We start from the raw sequence: 22,624 nt of genomic DNA, 5'->3' as shown, positions 1-22,624 counted from the left end.
TGTGTGTGTGTGTGTGTCTCTGTGTGTGTGTGTGTGTGTCTCTGTGTGTGTGTCTTTGTGTGTGTGTCTCTTTGTGTGTGTGTCTCTTTGTGTGTGTGTGTCTCTTTGTGTGTGTGTGTCTCTTTGTGTGTGTGTGTCTCTTTGTGTGTGTGTGTCTCTGTGTGTGTGTGTCTCTGTTGTGTGTGTGTGTGTGTCTCTTTGTGTGTGTGTCTCTTTGTGTGTGTGTGTGTGTCTCTTTGTGTGTGTGTCTCTTTGTGTGTGTGTGTGTGTGTCTCTTTGTGTGTGTGTGTGTGTGTGTGTCTCTTTGTGTGTGTGTGTGTGTGTGTGTCTCTTTGTGTGTGTGTGTGTGTGTGTTTGTCTCTGTGTGTGTGTGTGTGTCTGTCTCTGTGTGTGTGTGTGTGTGTGTGTGTGTGTGTGTGTGTCTGTCTCTGTGTGTGTGTGTCTCTTTGTGTGTCTGTCTCTGTGTGTGTGTGTGTGTGTGTGTGTCTGTCTCTGTGTGTGTGTGTGTCTGTCTGTCTCTGTGTGTGTGTGTGTGTGTGTGTCTCTTTGTGTGTGTGTCTCTTTGTGTGTGTGTCTCTTTGTGTGTGTGTCTCTTTGTGTGTGTGTCTCTTTGTGTGTGTGTCTCTTTGTGTGTGTGTCTCTTTGTGTGTGTGTCTCTTTGTGTGTGTGTCTCTTTGTGTGTGTGTGTGTCTCTTTGTGTGTGTGTGTGTCTGTGTGTGTGTGTCTCTTTGTGTGTGTGTGTCTCTTTGTGTGTGTGTGTCTCTTTGTGTGTGTGTGTTTGTCTGTGTGTGTGTGTGTTTGTCTGTGTGTGTGTGTGTGTGTCTCTTTGTGTGTGTGTGTCTCTTTGTGTGTGTGTGTCTCTTTGTGTGTGTGTTTGTCTCTTTGTGTGTGTGTGTCTCTTTGTGTGTGTGTGTCTCTTTGTGTGTGTGTGTCTCTTTGTGTGTGTGTGTCTCTTTGTGTGTGTGTGTCTCTTTGTGTGTGTGTGTGTCTGTTTGTGTGTGTGTGTCTCTTTGTGTGTGTGTCTCTTTGTGTGTGTGTCTCTTTGTGTGTGTGTCTCTGTGTGTGTGTGTGTCTCTTTGTGTGTGTGTGTGTCTCTTTGTGTGTGTGTGTGTCTCTTTGTGTGTGTGTGTGTGTGTGTGTGTGTGTCTCTTTGTGTGTGTGTGTGTGTGTGTGTGTCTCTTTGTGTGTGTGTGTGTCTCTTTGTGTGTGTGTGTGTGTGTCTCTTTGTGTGTGTGTCTCTTTGTGTGTGTGTGTGTGTGTTTGTCTCTGTGTGTGTGTGTCTGTCTCTGTGTGTGTGTGTGTGTGTGTGTGTGTGTCTGTCTCTGTGTGTGTGTGTGCGTGTGTGTTTTTCTGTGTGTGTGTGTGTCTGTCTCTGTGTGTGTGTGTGCGTGTGTGTTTTTCTGTGTGTGTGTTTTTCTGTGTGTGTGTGTGTCTGTCTGTCTGTCTTAAACACACAGCTACACTATTGTTTGTCTCATGCCCTCTAGAGGTCAGTGGGGAGCATGATATATTTGACATCTACTCTGTATAAACCAACTGCATGTAAATCGTGTAGGCCACTACAATTCCACATTTTTAGTGCTTTTGATGTACAGCTTTGGGTTTTAAAATACAGGTGTGGTTATGTCCTTGTCTCAGTAGCTTTCTTTAGCCGGGAAAATCTATTTCCTGGCTATTAATGGTGGAGGCAAGACTCCGGTGCCTTACCCCCATAGGGAAGGTCCTTGTTATTTCAACAGAATATGATCAGATAATTGTGTTCCCCTGAGAGCGGATGATGGGAGCTGACAGTGATCACTCACACACACACCTGTTGTTTGTGGGCTTTCTTTACTGTAAGATGGAGGTCATGTCATTCACCTCTGTTGGATTGAGACGAGCACAGTAACCTTCTTGACTGTGTTTTAAATGGAGTCTAGGTAGATGGAGGAGCCCTCAGGTCAGGCTGGTGGTGCTAGAGGACCAGCCCCTTTGTTGTCAGATGGCATTTTGGCTTTCAGCGGTCACGCTGGAGGGGAGAGACAACAGAGATCTGATCAGCTTATCCTCGTTTGCTTCACTGCCACAGAGCCTAATCAATTGTTAATGACTTGTTGTGTAACCAGAGATGGGACTGAGAATTCCCAGCCAAACAAAGCCCTGGCAGGCTGGCGTAGGACTGTTGCTAGCGTAGCCTAGCTGAGTCGTTGTTGTTCAGTCACCGGTGCCTCCAATGCCACCCTGGCTGAGTTCTCCTAGGTGCAGGTTACCATGGTGACATTACTGCTGAGTGCCTCCCTCCGTGTGGTTCGTCATACCTGAGACACGTCAGTGGATTCGTTAGCTGATTAGAGCATGGTGACGGATTACCCTTGCTCTTTGCATTACAGGAGAGACATCCAGGCCTTCACTGTATGACACTATTAGTGATGCAGTGCCTCGCTTTTCATTTGACAATCTCTCTTTAAGGATATGCCTAAATATAGGTTAGTACAGACATCTCCTCTCTCCTTCTGTGTCTCTCTCAGGATGTTCTCAAATGGGATAAAGTCGAATGAAATGATGCGCCCAATGAAAGCCGTAGGATGACACGGGATGGTGTTGACACACTGTGGCTCCTCCCACTAATTGTCTCGTGTCTTACTGTGGGACTGGAGGGCGAGAGGCTGGCCATCATGAGCTGAGCTCAGAGTGGTTGGGTGGGTGGGAGGGGGACCTGGAGCCTGTTGGAGCAGGAGAAACGGGGAATGAGGACCCCTGGCTGTGAGGACGAGGCCCAGTGCCCCAGGAGGAACTCAATACCGCTAGCAGGTGGTCCACGTGAGAACCAGCAGGAAAAACCAACAGAGAGGAGGATATCCCACCAGTCTCATTCATACCAATCTGACGTTGTAAAGAGAGAAGAACGGGATAATTTCCGCTGTAGTTTGAACACAGCCGTGAGTCTTTGATTTGAGGTTCTACTTCTAGGTCTACATACTGGCTCGATCAGCACCACTCCTCAATGGTGTGTGCCAAACTCCAGATTTTGTGTGTGGTCAAACGTACATGCAGCACTGCGGTCCCGCCAAAAAATAAAAACAAAGACCAATCACTGTTCATCCATTGTGCCTTACCTGCCCTGCCCAGCCCTGCCCTACCCTACCCATGCCAGAGGTGCTCTGTAGGGGAGCTGGGGTCTGCTGCATTATCAAACGCCTCTCCCTCCTCCAGCCCTGTCGAGACCCATTAATAATTCCCCTCCCAGTCACTCTGCAAATGTCATTGGAGGGGAAGGCCTGAGAATAGAGAGCCCAGAAAATTCCCCACAAATTACAGCAGGAAAGGAGTAATGCCTCCCAAGAGACTGTCATAATTGGAAGGGATGGTTTCTTTGCCAGAAGCAGAAATGTTTGGAAGGTCTTTTGAAGGACTAATTTGCTTGAAGGTTCCCGTTTTAGAAATGGGAGTCGACTTCAACCAGTAAAACCCAACCTCAAGTCACCTCATCACCGAGTGCTAGGCTATGGTCAACATCTGTAATGTGACGTTGTGAATGATTCCCTCCTTTTTTGTGCATTTTAGTAGTCAAGTGTCACGCATTTCTTGGACACATTGAAGATTTCCTTTCTGTTTGCATGGAGCTCGTGATTAATTGTGGAGTTGGTATAATTCACATGGCACAAATATAATGTAGGCTGTAAAATGTAACAAACTGTAATTTAAAATTACCCTTGGTTAGGCTACTCCAGAAGGAATAGACATTTAATTTTTTCAGGAGCGGTGCTTGTGCAATATTGCAGATGGATATTTTTCTCTTCTGGCTGAGCAAAAGTTTTATTTTTGGCTCATGTTGTTCCTTGAAACAGACTCTGTTAGGACGACTAGCATCGACAATTTATTCAGGAAACGGTCCATTTCACAGATCTGTGTGCACGGCGCTGCTACATTAGCTATGGTGTGATGTCTGTGAGCTGTTCATTTGTTTAGTGTGTCTGTGAGCCAGTAGGAAAGGAAGTGTGAGACCGATCCCAGTGAAAAGCTGTTATTGGATTTTATTCACCAGTCTCTGTCCGATGATCAAGACTGGGAACTGCCAGGGACCTCACAATACAATATTATCACGATACTGTGTGCTGATATAATATGTATTTGCGACTCTTATGATTCTCACAGTTCAATATGTATTCAGATTCTATACTGTGATTTGTTGCGGTTCGACGGTCCAAACATCTGCTGCAGAGGGACAAGAGCAGGCCATGAGAAAATTAGTTTTTTTTTATCAGTCATGAAATGAACAATGCTGAAAACAAATTGGCTCCATGTTTAAAAACAAGATGGAGAACAAGCTATGAAGGAGAAATACAAAAGTTTTGGTGCAGGTACAGCCGAACTAGTGCAAAAATCAGATTGCGATATTGTCAAAACGATATGTTGTAAAAAATAATGTCCCGGTATGTAGCTGTGTTGTCTTTTGGTGATGTCTTTTTGTCCTTAATACCCACAGCCTTATACAGTCTTTTCCCATCTTTCCTCCCACTGTCTTCTTCTATGGCAGGTATAGTTCATTCATTTGCTCAAATAATAATTAATGCAATTCATTAATTATACAGGGAAGTAGCCTTGCTTAGTATTTAGGATTGCAGCACCATCATTATCTCATCAAATGATTGTCGCTGAGGCTGTATCTTGTTTTTCCCCCTCCTCTACTCTAACACAGACAGGTCTAGGTCTTAGAAATAATCCAACTCTTTTTAAATCTCTCTAATCTGGGCAGTCTCTCAAAAGCACATGCTCAGCTTTCCCCTCTGAACTCGCGGCCGCTCCAGTCCTGTCATTTTATGTGGAATACAGTTTTTTTTTTTTTTACGCCCGCCAACAGTTTCCATGGTAACGGGGACTTAGGGGAGTCGCACATCAACGCGGCTGCTTCTGCTGTGTGTGCACAGCGAGCAGATGTGCCGGAGTGATCCACACAACAATGCACTGCTCTCTCCAAATGCCACGGATGAGAGGAGACGGAGAGCACGCAATCAACATAATTTTTCTCTTGTTGCTCCACCATTTATATTGTGTTATTTTTAAAAAAATGAAAGGATAGTCTGAGTGAATTTTTCACTCTCTGGTTTCTCTCCTCCCCCCTGGGCCACGGCGACTCCCCTCTCTCCCTGTCCAGGGCTTCCTGAGTCGCAGACTGAAGGGTTCCATCAAACGCACCAAGAGCCAACCCAAGCTGGACCGCAACAGCAGCTTCAGAAACATCCTGCCGGGCTTCAAAACCGCGGACAATGACAGGTGAGATGCAACTGAACAAGTACTTCACATACACACACAACTATTTTCCAACGGGTCTAACTATACATTTGAGTGAGTTTTTTTTTTTCTCTCGCTTGAGTAGCCTTGTTTCACTGTCAAAAATCAAATGAACCATCTAGTGTTCAGCGAAATAACAACGCAATGTCAAATACAGGTAGCCTAGTCAAATAATTAACATCCAATCACATTAACCGTTACTCTCTCACGGGAATTCCACTAACGGTCCGTATGTAGCCAAACGTAGCTGCTGCTCATCCTGTTTGCTCGAAAATTGATCAATGGTTAAAAAAAAAAAAGTACGGCCCGCGTCCATAGAGACACATAACAGCTCTACTGGTAGTACTGCTACTACCAGCAGTACTACACCTACACCTGTTGACAACACAAGTTGTTCTGCTTCCACGAGCACATCCAATGCTAGCATCAGTAATTCTACATTTGTTGTTAGACAAGCTAGCGTGGACACCGACAGTTGTGAATCTGATGCAGCCGAAGAGCTACTGCCCCCTTAACCGGGAAAGCACCAAACAACAGACAGGGCCATTGGATCATCGAAGAGGCGCAAATATGATGAGAACTACATTGATTTTGGGGTTCACTTATATTGGGAGTAGTGCCTTTCCTCAGGCACAGTGTGTTGTATGTGCAAAAGTACTATCTCGCAACTATATTCAATGTGTGGGACAAAATTGAGGCTATGATTAAGAAGTTGGAGCTCTTCTTTGTCTGCATTAACAAGGACAACACACAGGTCTTTCCATCATTGTATGAATTTTTCGGTGCAAATTAACTCAAGCTTACGGACAATGTAAAATGTGATATAGCGAAGCACCTGAGCGAGTTAGGTGCGCAATTACGCAGGTACTTTCCCAAAACGGATGACACAAACAACTGGATTTTATCCCTTTCATGCCCTGCCTCCAGTCCACTTACTGATATCTGAACAAGAGAGCCTCATTGAAATTGCAACAAGCGGTTCTGTGAAAATTTAATCAGAAGCCACTCCCAGATTTCTGTTTTGGGCTGCGCTCAGAGCATCCTGCCTTGGCAAATCGCACTGTTAAGACACTGATGCCCTTTGCAATCATGTACCTATGTGAGAGGTGATTCTGGGGCGGCAGGGTAGCCTAATGGTTAGAGTGTTGGACTAGTAACCGGAAGGTTGCAAGTTCAGACCCCCGAGGTGACAAGGTCGTTCTGTCGTTCTGCCCCTGAACAGGCAGTTAACCCACTGTTCCTAGCCTGTCATTTAAAATAAGAATTTGTTCTTAACTGACTTGCCTAGTTAAATAAAGGTCAAATAAATAAATAAAATAAAACAATTCTCAGCCCTCACTAGCATGAAAACTAAACACAGGCACAGGCTGTGTGTGGAAAATGATTTAAGACTGAGACTCTCTCCAATACAACCCAACATTGCAGAGTTATGTGCATCTTTTCTAGCACACCCTTCTCATTAACTTGTGGTGAGTTATTCACAATTTTCAATGAACAAATATGTTTTTTTTAATGTAAGATGGCTAAATAAAGAGCAAAATTATTGATTATTATTTGTGCCCTGGTCCTATAAGAGCTCTTTGTCACTTCCCACGAGTCGAGTTGTGACAAAAACTCACACTCATTCTTATGTTTAATAAATGTATCGTATAGTGTGCGTGAGGCAGGCTTACAATGATGGCAAAAAAACAACATTTGAGAGTGCGCTGACCCTGGTGCTAGAGGGGGTACGCAGCTGGAGGTTGAATGTTTGAAGTGGTACGGGACTGTAAAAAGCTTGGGAACCACTGATCTATTGCAATTCAAGTGGATGTTGGAGGGCGTTTTTACTGAAGAATGTGTTTTTTTCATATGATTGTGTTTTACTTTTCGTGGTTTGTGTTTGTTTTCCAGGTATTGTGTAATTGTGTATATCGATACTGCACGTATAGTGTAATTGTTGTTTTTTATGTTAGGTCGTCATTGTAAATAAGAATTTGTTCTTAATTGACATACCTGTAAAAAATCAAATAACTTCGGTCCTTCTCTCCGACCGTCATGCTGTGGGGCTGTGTCATCTCACTGGGTGGTAGAATGACACTCTTCAGACAGTATCGTGGTTGCTGACTGTTGCTGTGAATCATTTTACATTTTATTCATTTAGCAGACGCTCTTATCCACAGTGACTTAGAGTCATGCAGGGATTTATATGGTTCTTAACTGACACACACAGTACAGGCTCTTGTTGAGGTGGGAGAGGGATTGGCTGAGCTGTGCTGTGCTGTCAGGAGATTTCATCCACCATTACACCTGCCCATTATCCCGGGGCTGGACGAAAAGGAAATCCTCCTCATGGCAACCACAAGGCAGGGGAGCCTGATTTATTATCTACACAGCCACTAGTGGCCATGCTTGTTTTTTGTTTTTTTTAGGCAAGTCCGTTAAGAACAAATTCTTATTTACAATGACGGCCTACCCTTGCCAAGGCCAAACGACGCTGGGCCAATTGTGCGCCATCCTATGGGACTCCCAATCACATCTGGTTGTGACACCTCTAGCACTAAGATGCAGTGCCACTCAGGAGCCCAGTGTGTAATGTGTATGCTCTACTGGAGTAAGGGAAAAGGGAAAGAGGGATACCTAGTCAGTTGTACATCTGAATGCCTTCAACTGAAATGTGTCTTCCACATTTAACCCAACCCCTCTGAATCAGAGAGGTGCAGAGGGCTGCCTTAATCAACATCCACGTTCAGAATGACAGATTTTTACCTTGTCAGCTCGGGGATTCGATCCAGCAACCTTTCGGTTACTGGCCTAACACTCTAACCACTTGGCTATGATACAGTGGACCACAGATGCTTGAATTGTGGGTGTTACTTTTGAGGGTGTGTTTGTGTGGGTGTGTTTGGAACTGGCATCCTAGCTCCTGGCTCTAGTAGTGTAGAAGAGCAGACCGAGGGGGTGCCATCATCAACAGTCTATGGCAGGTCCACTCTTCTCAATTAGTTTACACAACCCACCGAGTGAGTGTTTTGTGTTTCTATAATTACATGGACTTCCCTCAAATATAGAGGTTGAATGAAGTGCCTATATCTGTTAGTGATGGGGGGGGGGGATCGATACAGTTACTTATTGGAATATTATTTTGAACAATATCATATCGATACTTTGACTCCAAGTATTGTACAACAGTACTAGCTAGTGGTAGTCGGCTGTACATGTGCCAAAACTTCATCCCATAGCTTGTTGTCCATCTTCCTTTTTAAATAGTGAGTCAACATGGTTTCAGCACTTATATTTCCCTAACTGATAAACTCTTTTTCTGACGCTTTCTCGTCTCTCTGCATTATACATATAGTGAGCAGTATCTTTAGAACATCAAATTGCAATAAAATCGCAGTATTGAATCGCAATACATATGTGACCGCGACCGGCTCGATTCAGTCTGTTGAAATATATGAAATTTTTTTTTTTTACATTATATAAAGTTAGAGGCTCACTCAGAGCTAGAAAATGGTATATCAGACACTACAGTTGAGGAACAATGGGAAAGTAATTCTGCTTTGAAAGTTGATAAACTTGTAACCTCACTTTTGAGAAAATGGCCCTTGAATGATTTGGTAAACCTACTGGAGAGCTCTTCTTTGTCTACACCCATTCAGCATTATTCACACCCTCTTAAGCTGTAGCCCCACTCATCTCTTTAAGGCATCACATGTGAGGCAATGTACTAAACAACCAAGATTTAAAGACTAAAGGCTGGTTTATACTATGTCTATCGACAGTTGTATCAGTGACATCAGGAACATTCTATTGTCGTCCGACATCAAACCTGTCGTTATGAAAAGTTAAAAACACAAAAACTACAGGCTGCATGACATCAGCAGCCTGGTGGTCCAAAATAGCATAACTAGTGTATTTTAACACCAATAAACTCACCCGTTTAAAAATGTATTTAGTATATGTCAGTCTAGCAAACCAGGCTACTAAAAGCAACTTTCTAAGCAATGTTTTTGTTAGTTTCTAGCTAGCCAGTTCAAATATTGACCATATCATATAGCTGACAACGTCTTTATTTTAGTTCATTTGTCCTCAATATTACAGGAAAATAAACTCACAATAAGATCATTATTTACAAGTTAATGGCGGGCCAATTACAGAAAATAGCTTACAGTTGTGAGTGTGATGAAATGAAAGCAGGGCATTCTATTGGAGAATTTTAGAACTTGAACACTGTCTTGTTGGCCCTATGTTATACGTTTGGTGCAGGTCATGTTCTTCACATTAGCATCTCTGGTAAAATCAAATATTTGTGACAACGACAGGATACAGAAGGTCTAGTAAAATGGTCACTTGCACAGTGATGTTTTGTTTTAAACATGTAGCTAACTAGCTAAACAATTAACCATAATCCCAACTCATAATATTCCAACCCTGCATGAATCTGCAGGTAGTTAACCAACTAGGTTCAACGTTAGCTAGCTAGCTAACATTAGGCTATAGCTAGCAATTCAAATGGTTCTGTTTAAAAATGTATTTTGTTTGTCAATCTAGCAAACCAGGCAACTAAAAGCAACTTTCTTAACATTGTTTTGGGCCGTTTCTAGCTTGTTAGTGTTAGAATTGCGTCAATTCGAATCTGGTATCAGGATAAATATGACAATGAGTCACCGATTGTATACTATGTATTTTTTATTAGCTAAGCAATAAGTGGTAAATGCAATTTTTGTATATACGGGCTCTCTGTCCCACCTCGCAGGGCAAAACAGAGAACTGACTTGTTCCTGACAAAGATATTATAATATACCCAGATGACAGTAGTAGTTCCTGCTTCCGAGCGGCCTGTCAGAGTAGAGACTGGGCGTGGTTTAAACTCACCCAGCCTATCGTTGATAGTTGTCGTACGAGCTGGTAACAGCCCCCGGGCGCTCCAGTTGATAGATGTAACTTGCTGTGTCGAGTATCTATGCGCTCATTCCCTAGATACCGTTATCACATATCTGGTTTATGTTATTGTTAAGTTTGAGTTCTAACAAAACAGTCTGTGGTTTGCTACACTACGTTCTGTATGTGTCCGTTTTTATGTTATTCTGTATTTTTCCATCATGTGAAAGGCCCATGGCCTCGAAACTGTTAACAATGTTTCAAGTCAGCTATGTTGCATAACACATACATACATCCACACAAGCCAACAGCAGATAATATTCAATCATATATATGGTAACGGGCTATAGTGCATAACACAGAAACCTCATATTAGCTAATGTTAAGTTGACTAGCAATGCAAATGGCTCTGAGATATGAATAATATTACTACACAGATCATACACTTAACGTTAGCTAGCTAGCTACAGTACACTTTAACTTGAAATTAAAATGACTTTCTGACCAAATTAAAAACGTATAATATCTGAAAATGTAGCTAGCTAGACTATCTTACATGGATGGACGCTTCTCCCTCTGTCACGGATGCCATGGTTGTCCTTAGTTTGAACATGTAATCCCTCTGCATTTTCACAATCAAAATGCAGAATTGTCTCCATCTCCTTAGCTATCATACTCTAATTCCACCGGGCATTCCACTGATTTCAAAACTAGGTCGTCCAGAAAGTGGAGAGGAACACGTTTTCAGTTCTATGTGTCATGACTGTCCTGTAAGGATCCAAATAGGTCAGATCAGGTTTGCAACGACTGACTTTAGCCAGACCACCTCTCACACACAGGGAGGGGTTAACAACTCATGCCCTGTTGTAAATCAAGGTAGAAGATTCAGGTCCCCCTCTCCAAATTCACCAAAAGAATGTTGTTTCAACAGACTCTTGCTGAAGCCCTAACACGTTCTAAAGCAAATACTGGAACAATATTTTGGTATTTTGAATGTGGGAAATGGTCAGAGGCGATCTATAGAACACTGTCATATAGTTTATTTTGTTATGTTTTTAAAAATATTAAAGGAAACATTAACTTAGAAAGTATTCCTACTACATGTGTGAAGTGTCCATCCTATGCGTTGTGCATGTAAAATGAAAATTGTGTTTTTGTTAAGAGGGATATGATTTGAGAAACTGTAAGATAATTGTTTTATAGAACTTTTTACAAGTTACGTCCCTGAGTGAGGTCAGAGAGCATGCCAGCCTGACAGAACCGCCCTTTCTAGCAAACTGTATGAAATGATGGGTTAAGAATAAACATATCGGACCAGAGAGACGTAGAGCTTCAGCTCACGTTTAAAGTGGCTTGAACTCTCGCCTCCCGGACAATCACTGGTACGGCTGATTAGCTGTCCTAAGTAAAGTATCTAGAAAAGCAAATTGAAGTGGGACCATTCTACTACTCTGCTCAAACCACCGTAGTACTCTACTCTCATCCCCCCACTAGGAACCGTCAACACGGCTGGCTAGCCCATCTTCAAAGAGGCATCATCATCTGTTCAGGACTACACGACAAGTCACCGGATACCGGACAACTACAGAGAAGGACAACAGGAGACTTGTGAAACCATTTTGGGACAAATCAGAGCCTTACAAGCGTGCCGCTAAAAGGCACAACCCCCTTTCCAAGGCTGCCCGGTTCCAAGAGAGATACACGGTGAACCAAGGCATTTTCACGTAAATGCATTCATAATTTCTTACTCTAAGCGGGTGGCGGTTCGTGTGCAAAGTATAGGAGTACTAATAAGTGAGAGTCATTTTAAATGTACCAAGTTTGTGTCTCTGTCCCTCTCTCGCCCTCTCCATGTAATTTGTAACAAGCAGCCATATTGTTGTCAGTCTGCTAGGGACCTGTGTTTTTATGTATTAAGTGTGTATGTTTATCCTGTGTTACCATTTAGTCAGCTAGTAAATAAATAAGCCAATTTGTGATGTACTGAATCATATGTAAAAGGCTTGGGTTTTTGCAGAGGCAAGGAGGTAATGACTGTTCAGAAGGATATGATGCGAGGTTATGATTTAATAAGTTGACTGTCTATAGATGTGATAGGTAAGGTTCTTTACTGTTTCTGAACATGTGCCCTCTCATTATCAAGCCATTATCAGCCATCTCATTATCAAGCCTGTATGATGCGCTAATATAGTGGGCTTTCTCCATATTCCATAGCTGCACACTGTGTTGTGACATAATGCCATGTGTTTGGACCTCCTTTGTCTGTGAGACATTTGTTCTGCTGACCCGGGTCGCCTTGGCCTTTCTTCGGGTAGATGCCCAGAACAGTGAACTGAGGAGGAGGCACCCACCCAGGGCTGTACTGTTTCAGTGGTCTCACTTCCATTGCCTGGTTAGCCATAGAAAAGGTTTCCAGGTCATATTTATACCCCAGCTCAGGGCAGTACTGTACAGGCAGTGGACTAATTAATTACAGTTGCACACAGCTCTGTAACCGAGTGAATGCCAGGCATGAGAACAGAACACACAGTAATACCAGGAGATATGAAGGCTTCTCAGATGCATGAGTCCTTGTCTTTCTTTGGGCTTTAAGGCAGAGAAATAGGAAATTATTATTATTTTAAGCCCGACTCGGGAGTGGCGAAGGTCGGAGCCATGTATCCTCCGAAACACGACCCTGCCAAGCCGCGTTGCTTCTTGACACACCGCCCGCTTAACCCAGAAGCCAGCCAGAGGAAACATCGTCCAGCTGGTGACTGAAGTCAGCTTGCAGGCGCCCAGCCCACCACAAGGAGTCGTTAGAGCGCGATGGGACAAAGAAATCCCAGCTGCCCAAATCCTCCCCTAACCTAGACCACGCTGGGCCAATTGCGCTCCGCCTCATGGGTCTCTCGGGTCACGGCCGGCTGTGAGCCTGGGATCAAACCCGGGTCTGTAGTGACTCCTCAAGACCGCTGCGCCACTCGGAGGACCAAGAGGAAATGTTTTGATGGCAAGCTGCTGTCTCAGATTCCCGAGCCTGATAACAAGATGTATTTGTATTAATTATAGTCACACAGGCATGCATTCCAGCTGATACTGTATACTGTATTTCTATTGGCCTTGTTGAGCCAGTGATTGCTCAGTGGGTAGGTCCTCTGGGTTCTGGACCAAAGCTGTGAGTACTAGGAAAGGCCAGTGATGCTGCTATGTGCTGAGATATGGACGTGATGGGAGTATATGCGTGCAGTGTAGGGCCCGACGTAGTGGATTAAGTGTAAGAGCCTAAGGAGAGTGGATGCGATTTGTACATTGAGATAGGGTTGGGCATGTGTGTGATGTGTAGACAGACAATGGGTCCCTGGCACCTATTTGGGATTAGCCTCATCAAATCCTAACCAACCAGCCCATCTAGTCTGTGTGCCTCCCTCTGAATTGGGCTGAATGGGCTCCCTCTCCTCCTCCCCTCCCCCAGTCTCTTTGAGCATGCTCTCTGTTACCCGCTTCTCTCTCCTTGACATAAGAGGACCTGCTCCTTCCATTCCTGAGCCATCTGCTCTGACTGACTGACTGACCATGCATTCTACACCACAAACATTATAGCCCCCTGATTTAGTAAAATAAATGGTAACTCTACCCAGGAAATGCACTGAATAAAATGAATCAATAATGTACTGTATGTTCTCAGATGCATCCTAACTGTTTCAATGTCACTCAGGTATTTACTGGCATAGCCCGGGCAGTCAGGGATTAGCGATATGGATGTGGCGCATAATAATTACCGGATGAGGATTTGGCCTCGCTGTCTGCAGCCTTTTTGAGTCTCTGAGATTCATGCTTAATTGGATGACTTGCTGGCATTTCATGCCTTCTGGAAGGTGAGGGAATTCCTAATCTTGTAGGGCAGCCTATTATTATAGGCTAAATCTGTACGATTTCTCGCTTTTCAAGGGTCATTTCCAAAAATGAGATCTATCTATTGATTCCTGAATAATATAAGTATTAAAAATGCCTCATGACTGGATCCGTACACTACAATTAGGGACTAGGTCTTCATTGTATTTTTGTCTAATTGCAATACTGATGTCAAATCTCCTATCCATATTTCTGTTAAAAAGTAATTGATTTATTCAGATAAAGCCTATTTGATAAATGAGTCTGTTTTAGTAGCCTGTAATCGTAAGTTAAGCTTCAGTGCCGTATTTCCATTGTCTTATTGCCTCTGTTGTTCATGAATTCGGCTTGGACCACAAACCTCTGAACAGTGCCACATTTTTTGGCCCGGTTTGACTTAGCCTAGGTCTAATCCATGAGAGTAAACAACTGCGAAATGTCTCCATGCATGCCCTTTCACTCAGTGTGGTGCATCTGATTATAAAACATATTTGTCTCAACAATACAGTTTCAGCGCGTGCTTCCTAAGATTAGGCGTATCAGGCAATCATCAGCTAACAATTGATATTTTTAACCCACACAAAACAATGCAGCATTTTTTTAAACTTGTTTCTATTTCAAAAGTAATGAAATTTCACATTATCAGCTTGGAACAGATGCACACAAATCATTGAAGAAACCTATTATGTCAATACCATATGTAGCTTAGCCTTTATATAGGGTGTTTTGTTTTCAGAGAGATTGATAAGACATGCAAGAGCCTTCGTTCAGATATTTTAAAAAATTATAATAATAATAATTTAAAGGCCACCCAGCAGAGGGCAGTCTGTTGGCAAACAGCAGGTCAAATTTCACATTTTCACTTAGAGGTTCATTTTACACATCAAATGCATTGTATTCGATAGTGACCGCAAATTGTAACATACTACTGGTTTGTAGAAGACATTACACATTGGTCCTTGTATCAGAACAGACCCTTTTGTCGAGACTTTCAGTCAAATGTTCCTGGCATCATGACTGTGCTCTCTTACTTAATCGGCTTGGAGCCAAGCAACTTAATAATGCAGGCCCGTACGATAACTCCTGACAGGAGCAGGAGTACTGTCGTCCTGTCTTCTCAACACTGCCTGACATGGGAAATGACTCGGAGATCTTCTCACCGACAGACCGCATGCTAATCCATCCCTGCTCTAGTCCTGTCGGGATTTGGAGCCTCCGAGAGCCTGTAAACACCATGCCAGGAGGACAGCATTGTTTATTACGCTGGTGGTGCTGTACCGGGTTTCCTATCAGTTTTGTGTCTGACATTTTAGCACACGTTTGTTGAGAATCGGATACTAATGGCTACAGAAAACAAGATTCTGTCTGCTGCAAGACTGATGCTTGTCGACGCACTAGCCCAGAAATGGCAGCGCTACTGGAAGTGACATCATGGATGCAGGTCAGGACAGTGTTGTGGTGGAGATCTTGTTGATGTGGAAAGTTACAGTATATGCTGGTACATTATTCTGATCAGGCAATGGAAGTAGTAAGCTATAATGTTTACGACAGTGAATCCCACTGATCAGCACAAAGCCCCTATCTTGTTACTTTGGATTTATTTTGTTTTAAGTGAGAGCTTAACCCAATCCTTGACCGCTGCGGTTCATTGTTTCACACGCACATGCACGTACTTATTTGTCCTGTGTGGGTTTCTGGCCTGTAATTGGGTACCCTAATTGTTAAAGGGCCGTTAAGCAGGGGGTAAATCACTTTTGTAGGACACAGTCCAAGTTTTGGGCTGTGATTTCGCCATCTCTCCTATTCTTTACTAAGATGTCTTTTTGTTTTTTTTCCATTACGCCACTTTTAATACAGTACTGCTTAGCAACCTATATTATCCTCCTCTGGAGTACTCAACGGTTTTATGCCGAAGAGGATAATTGTTAACTTCTCATGCAATAATGGGGAGATGCGCAGAATGCCCTCAAGGTACCTAAATTCTGTGGGTGACGTAAGTTACGTGTCATGGTCGTGTGGCTCAACCTGCGCACTCACCTACCATGTCAGACTCCAAAGACACAATCGTTTGTGTGGAAGGAGAAAAAAAAAAACATCTTGTGAAGTGTAGAAAAGAAAATAGGCTGAAAATTGCCCACTTACCCGTGAACAGTGTCAGTTGCCAGGAAGCAAAGATACCATTTTCCCTGACGCAGTGTTGTCATAGAAACACGAAAAACCTGACACTTATCAAGTGTGTATATTATTTAATGTAGCGTTGTGTGTGTGTGTGTGTGTGTGTGTGCGCGCTTCCAGTAAGTTGTGCATGAGTGAAAGTCTTTGATTCTCAGAGGTGGCTGTTTTAATGGATGTGACTCTTCTGACACTATAGGGAAGATAAGGACCACTTATGCTTTACCCTTGTTCTAGAGCTCTGAGCTGTAGTGAGTGCTGCACTCTGAACAAGGCTGCTGAAGTCTTCTGAACAGAGTACAGCTTCAAACGATCCGATTGACCAAACAGCATACCATATGGCCTCACCTTGTACTGCACCCCCTAAGTACGTGGTGCAGCACCACTAACCTTTGGTCTGTCCCTGCTGCTGCTTCTATGAAAAGAGGAACGAGAAATAGAGAGAGAGCTGTGTGATCTGCAGTGAGTGACTGCTACTCCCCAGAGGCAGATCTCTGTGTAGGGAGCAGGCCAGTCCGTCACAGAGACACCAGGACAAAAGACCACACACACACGTGCGCACACACACTGCAGCAGGGGGGCAGGCAGAGGTTCAGCACACCAAACAGCCTGCTTACGCCGCGCGCGCTCACACACACTGAGACAGACAGCCAGACAGACGAAAGAGAGGGTGAGGGGGATGGAGAGAGGGAGCACAAGACGGTGGGCACAAGCAGTCCTCCGCCAGCCAGATAGAGGGAGCAGTGGCCCACTTAAAGGAGCGTAGCGGGGAAGGAAGTAGGGCAGGCTGTGGCTCTCTCGGCGTGGCTAGAATAAAGAGTCCAGAGGAGACTGACAGACTGGGAGGGAGGGAGGGAGGGAGGGAAGGAGAGCAATAGGCTAGCAGCAGCACGCTGTGCAGGGCTGAATGAGCCCCACCATGCTTTCCTCCGCTCTCACCACACAGAAGAAAATGGAGCACTGAGACGGCTTCCTCCTCATCCACCACCTCTTCCTCTTTCTCCTCCTTGCTCAAATTGTTCCCAGGGATTCTGACAATGTCCGGTGAGTATTCCGCCTCATACTCCATCTGATGGACTGCACTGTCTCCATCTCTGTGTGTTAGGAATGCTTGACACAGTGCATTCTACGCAAAGGTCTCAGAGTTTCTATATAGGCTTTGTGGGCTTGGCATCTTATTATTTGTCTATAGACTTTGAGGGTGTTTCTTGTGTTTGGATGCAAGGCGGTAGTCTAGCTGTCACCCTGATTGTTCTGGTTTTTATTTCATAGAATGAAAATGTTGAATGATGGCTTGTCGCAGTCAATATTTGCTCCTAGTAGACACATTCATGTTTGTGTCTAGCCAGGCAGCATAGTGTTCCTTTGTGCCAGAATAGATGCACAACACTGTAGTTCACTCTGTAATGACATCTCAAGAATGTCCTCGACCTTCCACCCGGCGCTTAACGCCTCTCCCAGATTACCATTTAGTTTCTAATGTCCTATGACTCCAGTGTTCACACATGACAAAACTGTTGGCATGTGATATGTTGAAAGACACCATGTGGGTCTCAAAATCACTTTTCATCTGCGTTCTGAAAGGCAGCCACCCGATATGTTGCTCTTCTGAAATATTCACTACAGGAGTGGCAACCAGCTCTGTGTGTGTGTGTGTGTGTGTGTGTGTGTGTGTGTCCGTCCAGCACTTAGCATGAGTGTGCACACGTGTGATCATAGAGAGTTGGAGATTTCTTAGCAGTTCTGCAGAGCTTCTCTGACTGCAATACTCAAATTGAGGTTGGAGAAAAGGTGAGAAATGAAGGGCTTTAATGGTTTCTGTCATCGCATATTTTTTTTTTTTTTTTTTTTACTGCCTTGTAGAGGGAAAAAACAAAAGGCATAGCGATTCTCATGCCGACGTTTCCGCGCCTGTCTCAGAAACACACACACTAGACAGAGAGGCCTTTTGATGGAGGGATTCTGGGTCTGGAGTCTGGACTAACGTGTTGCTGCTCATTAAATCCAAACTCCTGTCACAGCTCATTTTGGAGGCAATCAGACGTCTTCTTAGCAGTGGGCCAGTTGTCAAAAGGAGGCGCAAACATGTCATCACGTTTCTAAGCCTGTGTGATACAGGATCTTCCCAGTCGCAGCACTTTGAACAGCTTGCTGTTTGCTAGACTTCAGTTTAGTGCGTATTCATTTATTCATTCATTCAAACACTTAAACTGGTCATATTTTGAATATGGAGCATACATTTGAGTAATCAATTTAGCATGCTTCCAATGATTCTTGTGCTTGACACCCAGTAATTGTTATGTAGCAACTAGTATTATGTGCACTGTGCAGTTATGCAACTGTAGGTTATACAGCGGGTTACCTTTGCCCACTCTCACCCTGTCCTTTCAAAATGTACTTATTTTGCCAGAGTATTACCGTGGTAAGCAGCTTTGAGAAAGAGGCTTGCAAGTTTAATGCAATGGTCATCCATGCCGATAGTGCAGAGATTGCGTAATCTCAAGTCGTTCAGCTATTAAAAACATGGATCAAATGGAACAGTTTCTGTTTTTCAAGGCGCATTCTGACACATTGTGTGCAGCTGGTATCGTAAAATGGTTGGACTCCAAATACTCATGACATTATCCAAACAGGTGAGTATGTAGCCAGCCGGTTGAGAGACATGGCATCCAGATGTTTTGAAATTGATCTATTTACCGATTTTGATCTTCGTACCCTCAACGGGATTAGTTTAAGTTCATTGTCTAAAATAATACAGGCTTTTGGCAAAATGTTTTTCTTTCAACACACAGGAGCTTAGAAAATGTTCAGTCTCGCTCGTGATAGCTCACAAAGATTCTCTGATTTGATTGACCTGTCTCCCAACTAGATTGGACACAGTGATAGCCCCACATACATTTTTGATTGCCCTAGAGACATTGTATGTGCATCTTTTGAAACCCTGGTGATGATGTTTAACCTGTTTTCGTTTTTTGTGTGTTCTGACTTTGCTGTTATTGATGTACGATTGTTAGCGTACTGTTTTTGGTGTGTTCTGACTTTGCTGTTATTGATGTACGATTGTTAGCGTACTGTTTTTGGTGTGTTCTGACTTTGCCGTTATTGATGTACGATTGTTAGCGTACTGTTTTTGGTGTGTTCTGACTTTGCCGTTATTGATGTACGATTGTTAGCGTACTGTTTTTTGTTGTTGTTGTTGCAATCTGGATTCTAAGAATCGGCCTCCTTTTTCCCCTTCACTAAAACATGCTTTTCTGCCTGTTGTTTTGTGTGACATCCTTACTCGGGTGTTTCCTTTTCAGAACAGAGGTCCTTTTTGGGGCCCATGTTTCCTGTCAGCAGAGAGTGTTTGAGGCATTTTGGAAGTAGCCCGTATTTACAGTCCCATATCAAAAAGCCACTAAGTGATCTGATATCGGAGGTAAAAACGTGTAGATGGCTGCAGCGATGAATAATGATTTAATAGGATCACGGGCACAACATCGGTAACATTTTTTTTTTTTCGTTTACACCTGTATTGCCTTTTGATGTTTTAACTTAAACCGACTGGAACTGCACAACAGATGGTGGAGGACGTGGTAGAAGAGATGACGACAAGCACATCAACTGCATAAATTGCTGTGCTGTGCATTTAATGTGGTAGTTTGAATTCATGACTAGCACATTAGAGGCTGCTGCCCCTTATATACATAGACTTGAAATCACTGGCTACTTTATTAAAGTGACTAGTGTCCCATGAATAATGTTTGCATATTTTGCGTTACACATCTCATAGTATGTATATTCTGTATTCTATCCTACCTGTGTGTTAGTCTATGCCGCTTAGATATTGCTCTTCCAAGTATTTATACATTCTTAATTCCATTCCTTTACTTTAGATTGTGTGTATTGTTAAATATTACAAAGAGATATTACTGCACTGTTGGAGCTAGAAACACAAGCATTTCGCTACACCCGCAATAACATCTGCTAAACACGTGTATGTGACAAATACAATTATTAGATTTTTCTTTTTTTTTAGAAAATAAAATGTAAAGGCCTATCTGGCTTATATTATTACCCTTACTGCAACCAAACATGTCCTGTGATTGATAACAAAATATCGAAATTTATAGAATCTAAGTTTGTTTGTTCACAACATTATATACACTACCGGTCAAAAGTTTTAGAACTCCTACTCATTGTTCTTTATTTTTACTATTTTCTACATTGTAGAATAATAGTGAAGACATTAAAACTATTGTAATAACACATATGGATTCATGTAGTAACCAAGAAAGTGTTAAACAAATCAAAATATTTAATATTTTAGATTCTTCAAATAGCCACCCTTTGCCTTGATGACAGCTTTGTACACTCTTGGCATTCTTTCAAGCAGCTTCACCTGGAATGCTTTTATAACAGTCTTGAAGGAGTTCCCACATGCTGAGCACTTGTTGACTGCTTTTCCTTCACATTCGACACATTCCAAACCATCTCAATTGGGTTGGGCGATTGTGGAGACCAGGTCAGCTGATGCAGCACTCCATTACTCCCCTTCTTGGTAAAATAGCCCTTACACAGCCTGGAGGTGTGTTTGGGTCATTGTCCTGTTGAAAAACAAATGGTGGTCCCGCTGAGCGCAAACCAGATGGGATGGCGTATCTCTGTGGAAGCCATGCTGGTTAAGTATACCTTGAATTCTAAATAAATCAGACAGTATCAACCGGCAAAGCACACCATAACACCACCTCCTCCATGCTTCACGGTGGGAAATACACATGTGGAGATCATCCGTTCACCTACTCTGCGTCTCACAGACACGGCGGTTGGAACCAAAAATCTCAAATTTGGACTACAGACCAATGGACAAATTTCCACTGCTCGTGTTTCTTGGTCTGAGCAGGTCTCTTCTTCTTATTGGTGTCCTTTTAGTAGTGATTTCTTTGCAGAAATTTGACCATGAAGGCCTGATTCACACAGTCTCCGAGCAGTTGATGCGTCTGTTACTTTAACTCTGAAGCATTTATTTGGGCTGCAATTTCAGAGGCTGGTAACTCTAATGAACTTATTCTCTGTGGTAGAGGTAACTCTGGGTCTCCCATTCCCATGGCGGTCCTTATGAGAGTCAGTTTCATCACAGCGCTTGATGGTTTTTGTGACTACACTTGAAGAAACTTTCGAAGTTCTTGACATTTTCCGGATTGACTGACCACGACTTAAAGTAATGATGGACTGTTGTTTCTCTTTGCTTATTTTAGCTGTTCTTGACATAATATGGACTTGGTCTTTTACCAAATAAGTCTATCGTATAGCCCACCCTCCACCTTGTCACAACTCAACTGATTGGCTGAAACACATTACGAAGGAAAGAAATTCCACATTAACTTTTAAGAAGGCACACCTGTTAATTGAAATGCATTCCAGGTGACTACCTCATGAAGCTGGTTGAGAGAATGCCAAGAGTGTGCAAAATTGTCATCAAGGCAAAGGTTGGCTATTTGAAGAATCTCAAATATAAAAATATATATTTTAACACTTTTTGATTCCATATGTGTAATTTCATAGTTTTGATGTCTTCACTATTATTCTACAATGTTGAAAATAGTAAAAATAAAGAAAAACCTTTGAATGAGTTTAACGGCTTTCCTCTTCTGAAGAGGAGTAGCAAGGATCGGACCAATACGCAGCGTGGTAAGTGTTCATCTTAGTTTTAATAAGAAAAGTGAACACTGAAACGACAACGTGAAATAACTCAACCGAAACAGTACCGTGTGGACAAAACACTGACACGGAAAACAAACACCCACAACTCAAAGGTGAAACCAGGCTACCTAAGTATGATTCTCAATCAGGGACAACGATTGACAACTGCCTCTGATTGAGAACCATACCAGGTCAAACAGTCATCCCAAATCATAGAAAAACGAATATAGACAACCCACCCAACTATGCCCTGACCATACTAAAGCAAAGACATAACAAAAGAACTAAGGTCAGAACGTGACAATGAGTAAGTGTTCTAAAACATTTCACTGGTTTTGTGTGTGTATACAGTTGGAGGCTGAAGTTTACATACACCTTAGCCAAATACATTTAAACTCAGTTTTTCACAATTCCTGGCATTTAATCGTAGTTAAGATTCCCTGTCTTAGGTCAGTTAGGATCCAAACTTTATTTTAATAATGTGAAATGTCAAAATAATATTAGTGATTTATTCCAGCTTTTATTTCTTTCATCACATACCCAGTGGGTCAGAAGTTTTTATATACACTCAATTAGTATTTGGTAGCATTGCCTTCAAATTGTTTAACTTGGGTCAAAGGTTTCGGGTAGCCTTCCACAAGCTTCCCACAATAAGTTGGGTGAATTTTGGCCCATTCCTCCTGACAGAGCTGGTGTAACTGAGTCAGGTTTGTTGGACTCCTTGCTCGCACATGCTTTTTCAGTTCTGTCCACACATTTT

General features: G+C 42.9%; 1 protein-coding gene across 2 annotated transcripts in view; it reads left to right on the top strand.

Annotated features, from left to right (window-relative positions):
• LOC112263310 (disabled homolog 2-interacting protein) overlaps window positions 1-22,624 on the top strand; it is a 124,805-nt gene that overhangs the window by 81,410 nt on the left and 20,771 nt on the right. Inside the window, exon 3 of one of the 2 annotated variants that reach the window (XM_024439426.2) lies at window positions 5,135-5,253. In XM_024439426.2, the coding sequence (XP_024295194.2) occupies window positions 5,135-5,253 (119 nt within the window). Of the gene's footprint in view, window positions 1-5,134; window positions 5,254-17,054; window positions 17,224-22,624 lie in introns of those variants that run through there. The other variant, XM_024439424.2, reaches the window with a different exon arrangement.

This window comes from Oncorhynchus tshawytscha, linkage group LG12 (assembly GCF_018296145.1).
Source record: "Oncorhynchus tshawytscha isolate Ot180627B linkage group LG12, Otsh_v2.0, whole genome shotgun sequence".
Classification (NCBI taxonomy): domain Eukaryota; kingdom Metazoa; phylum Chordata; class Actinopteri; order Salmoniformes; family Salmonidae; genus Oncorhynchus; species Oncorhynchus tshawytscha.
Note: the sequence above shows the minus strand (reverse complement) of the source record. Positions and strands in the feature narration are given on the sequence as shown.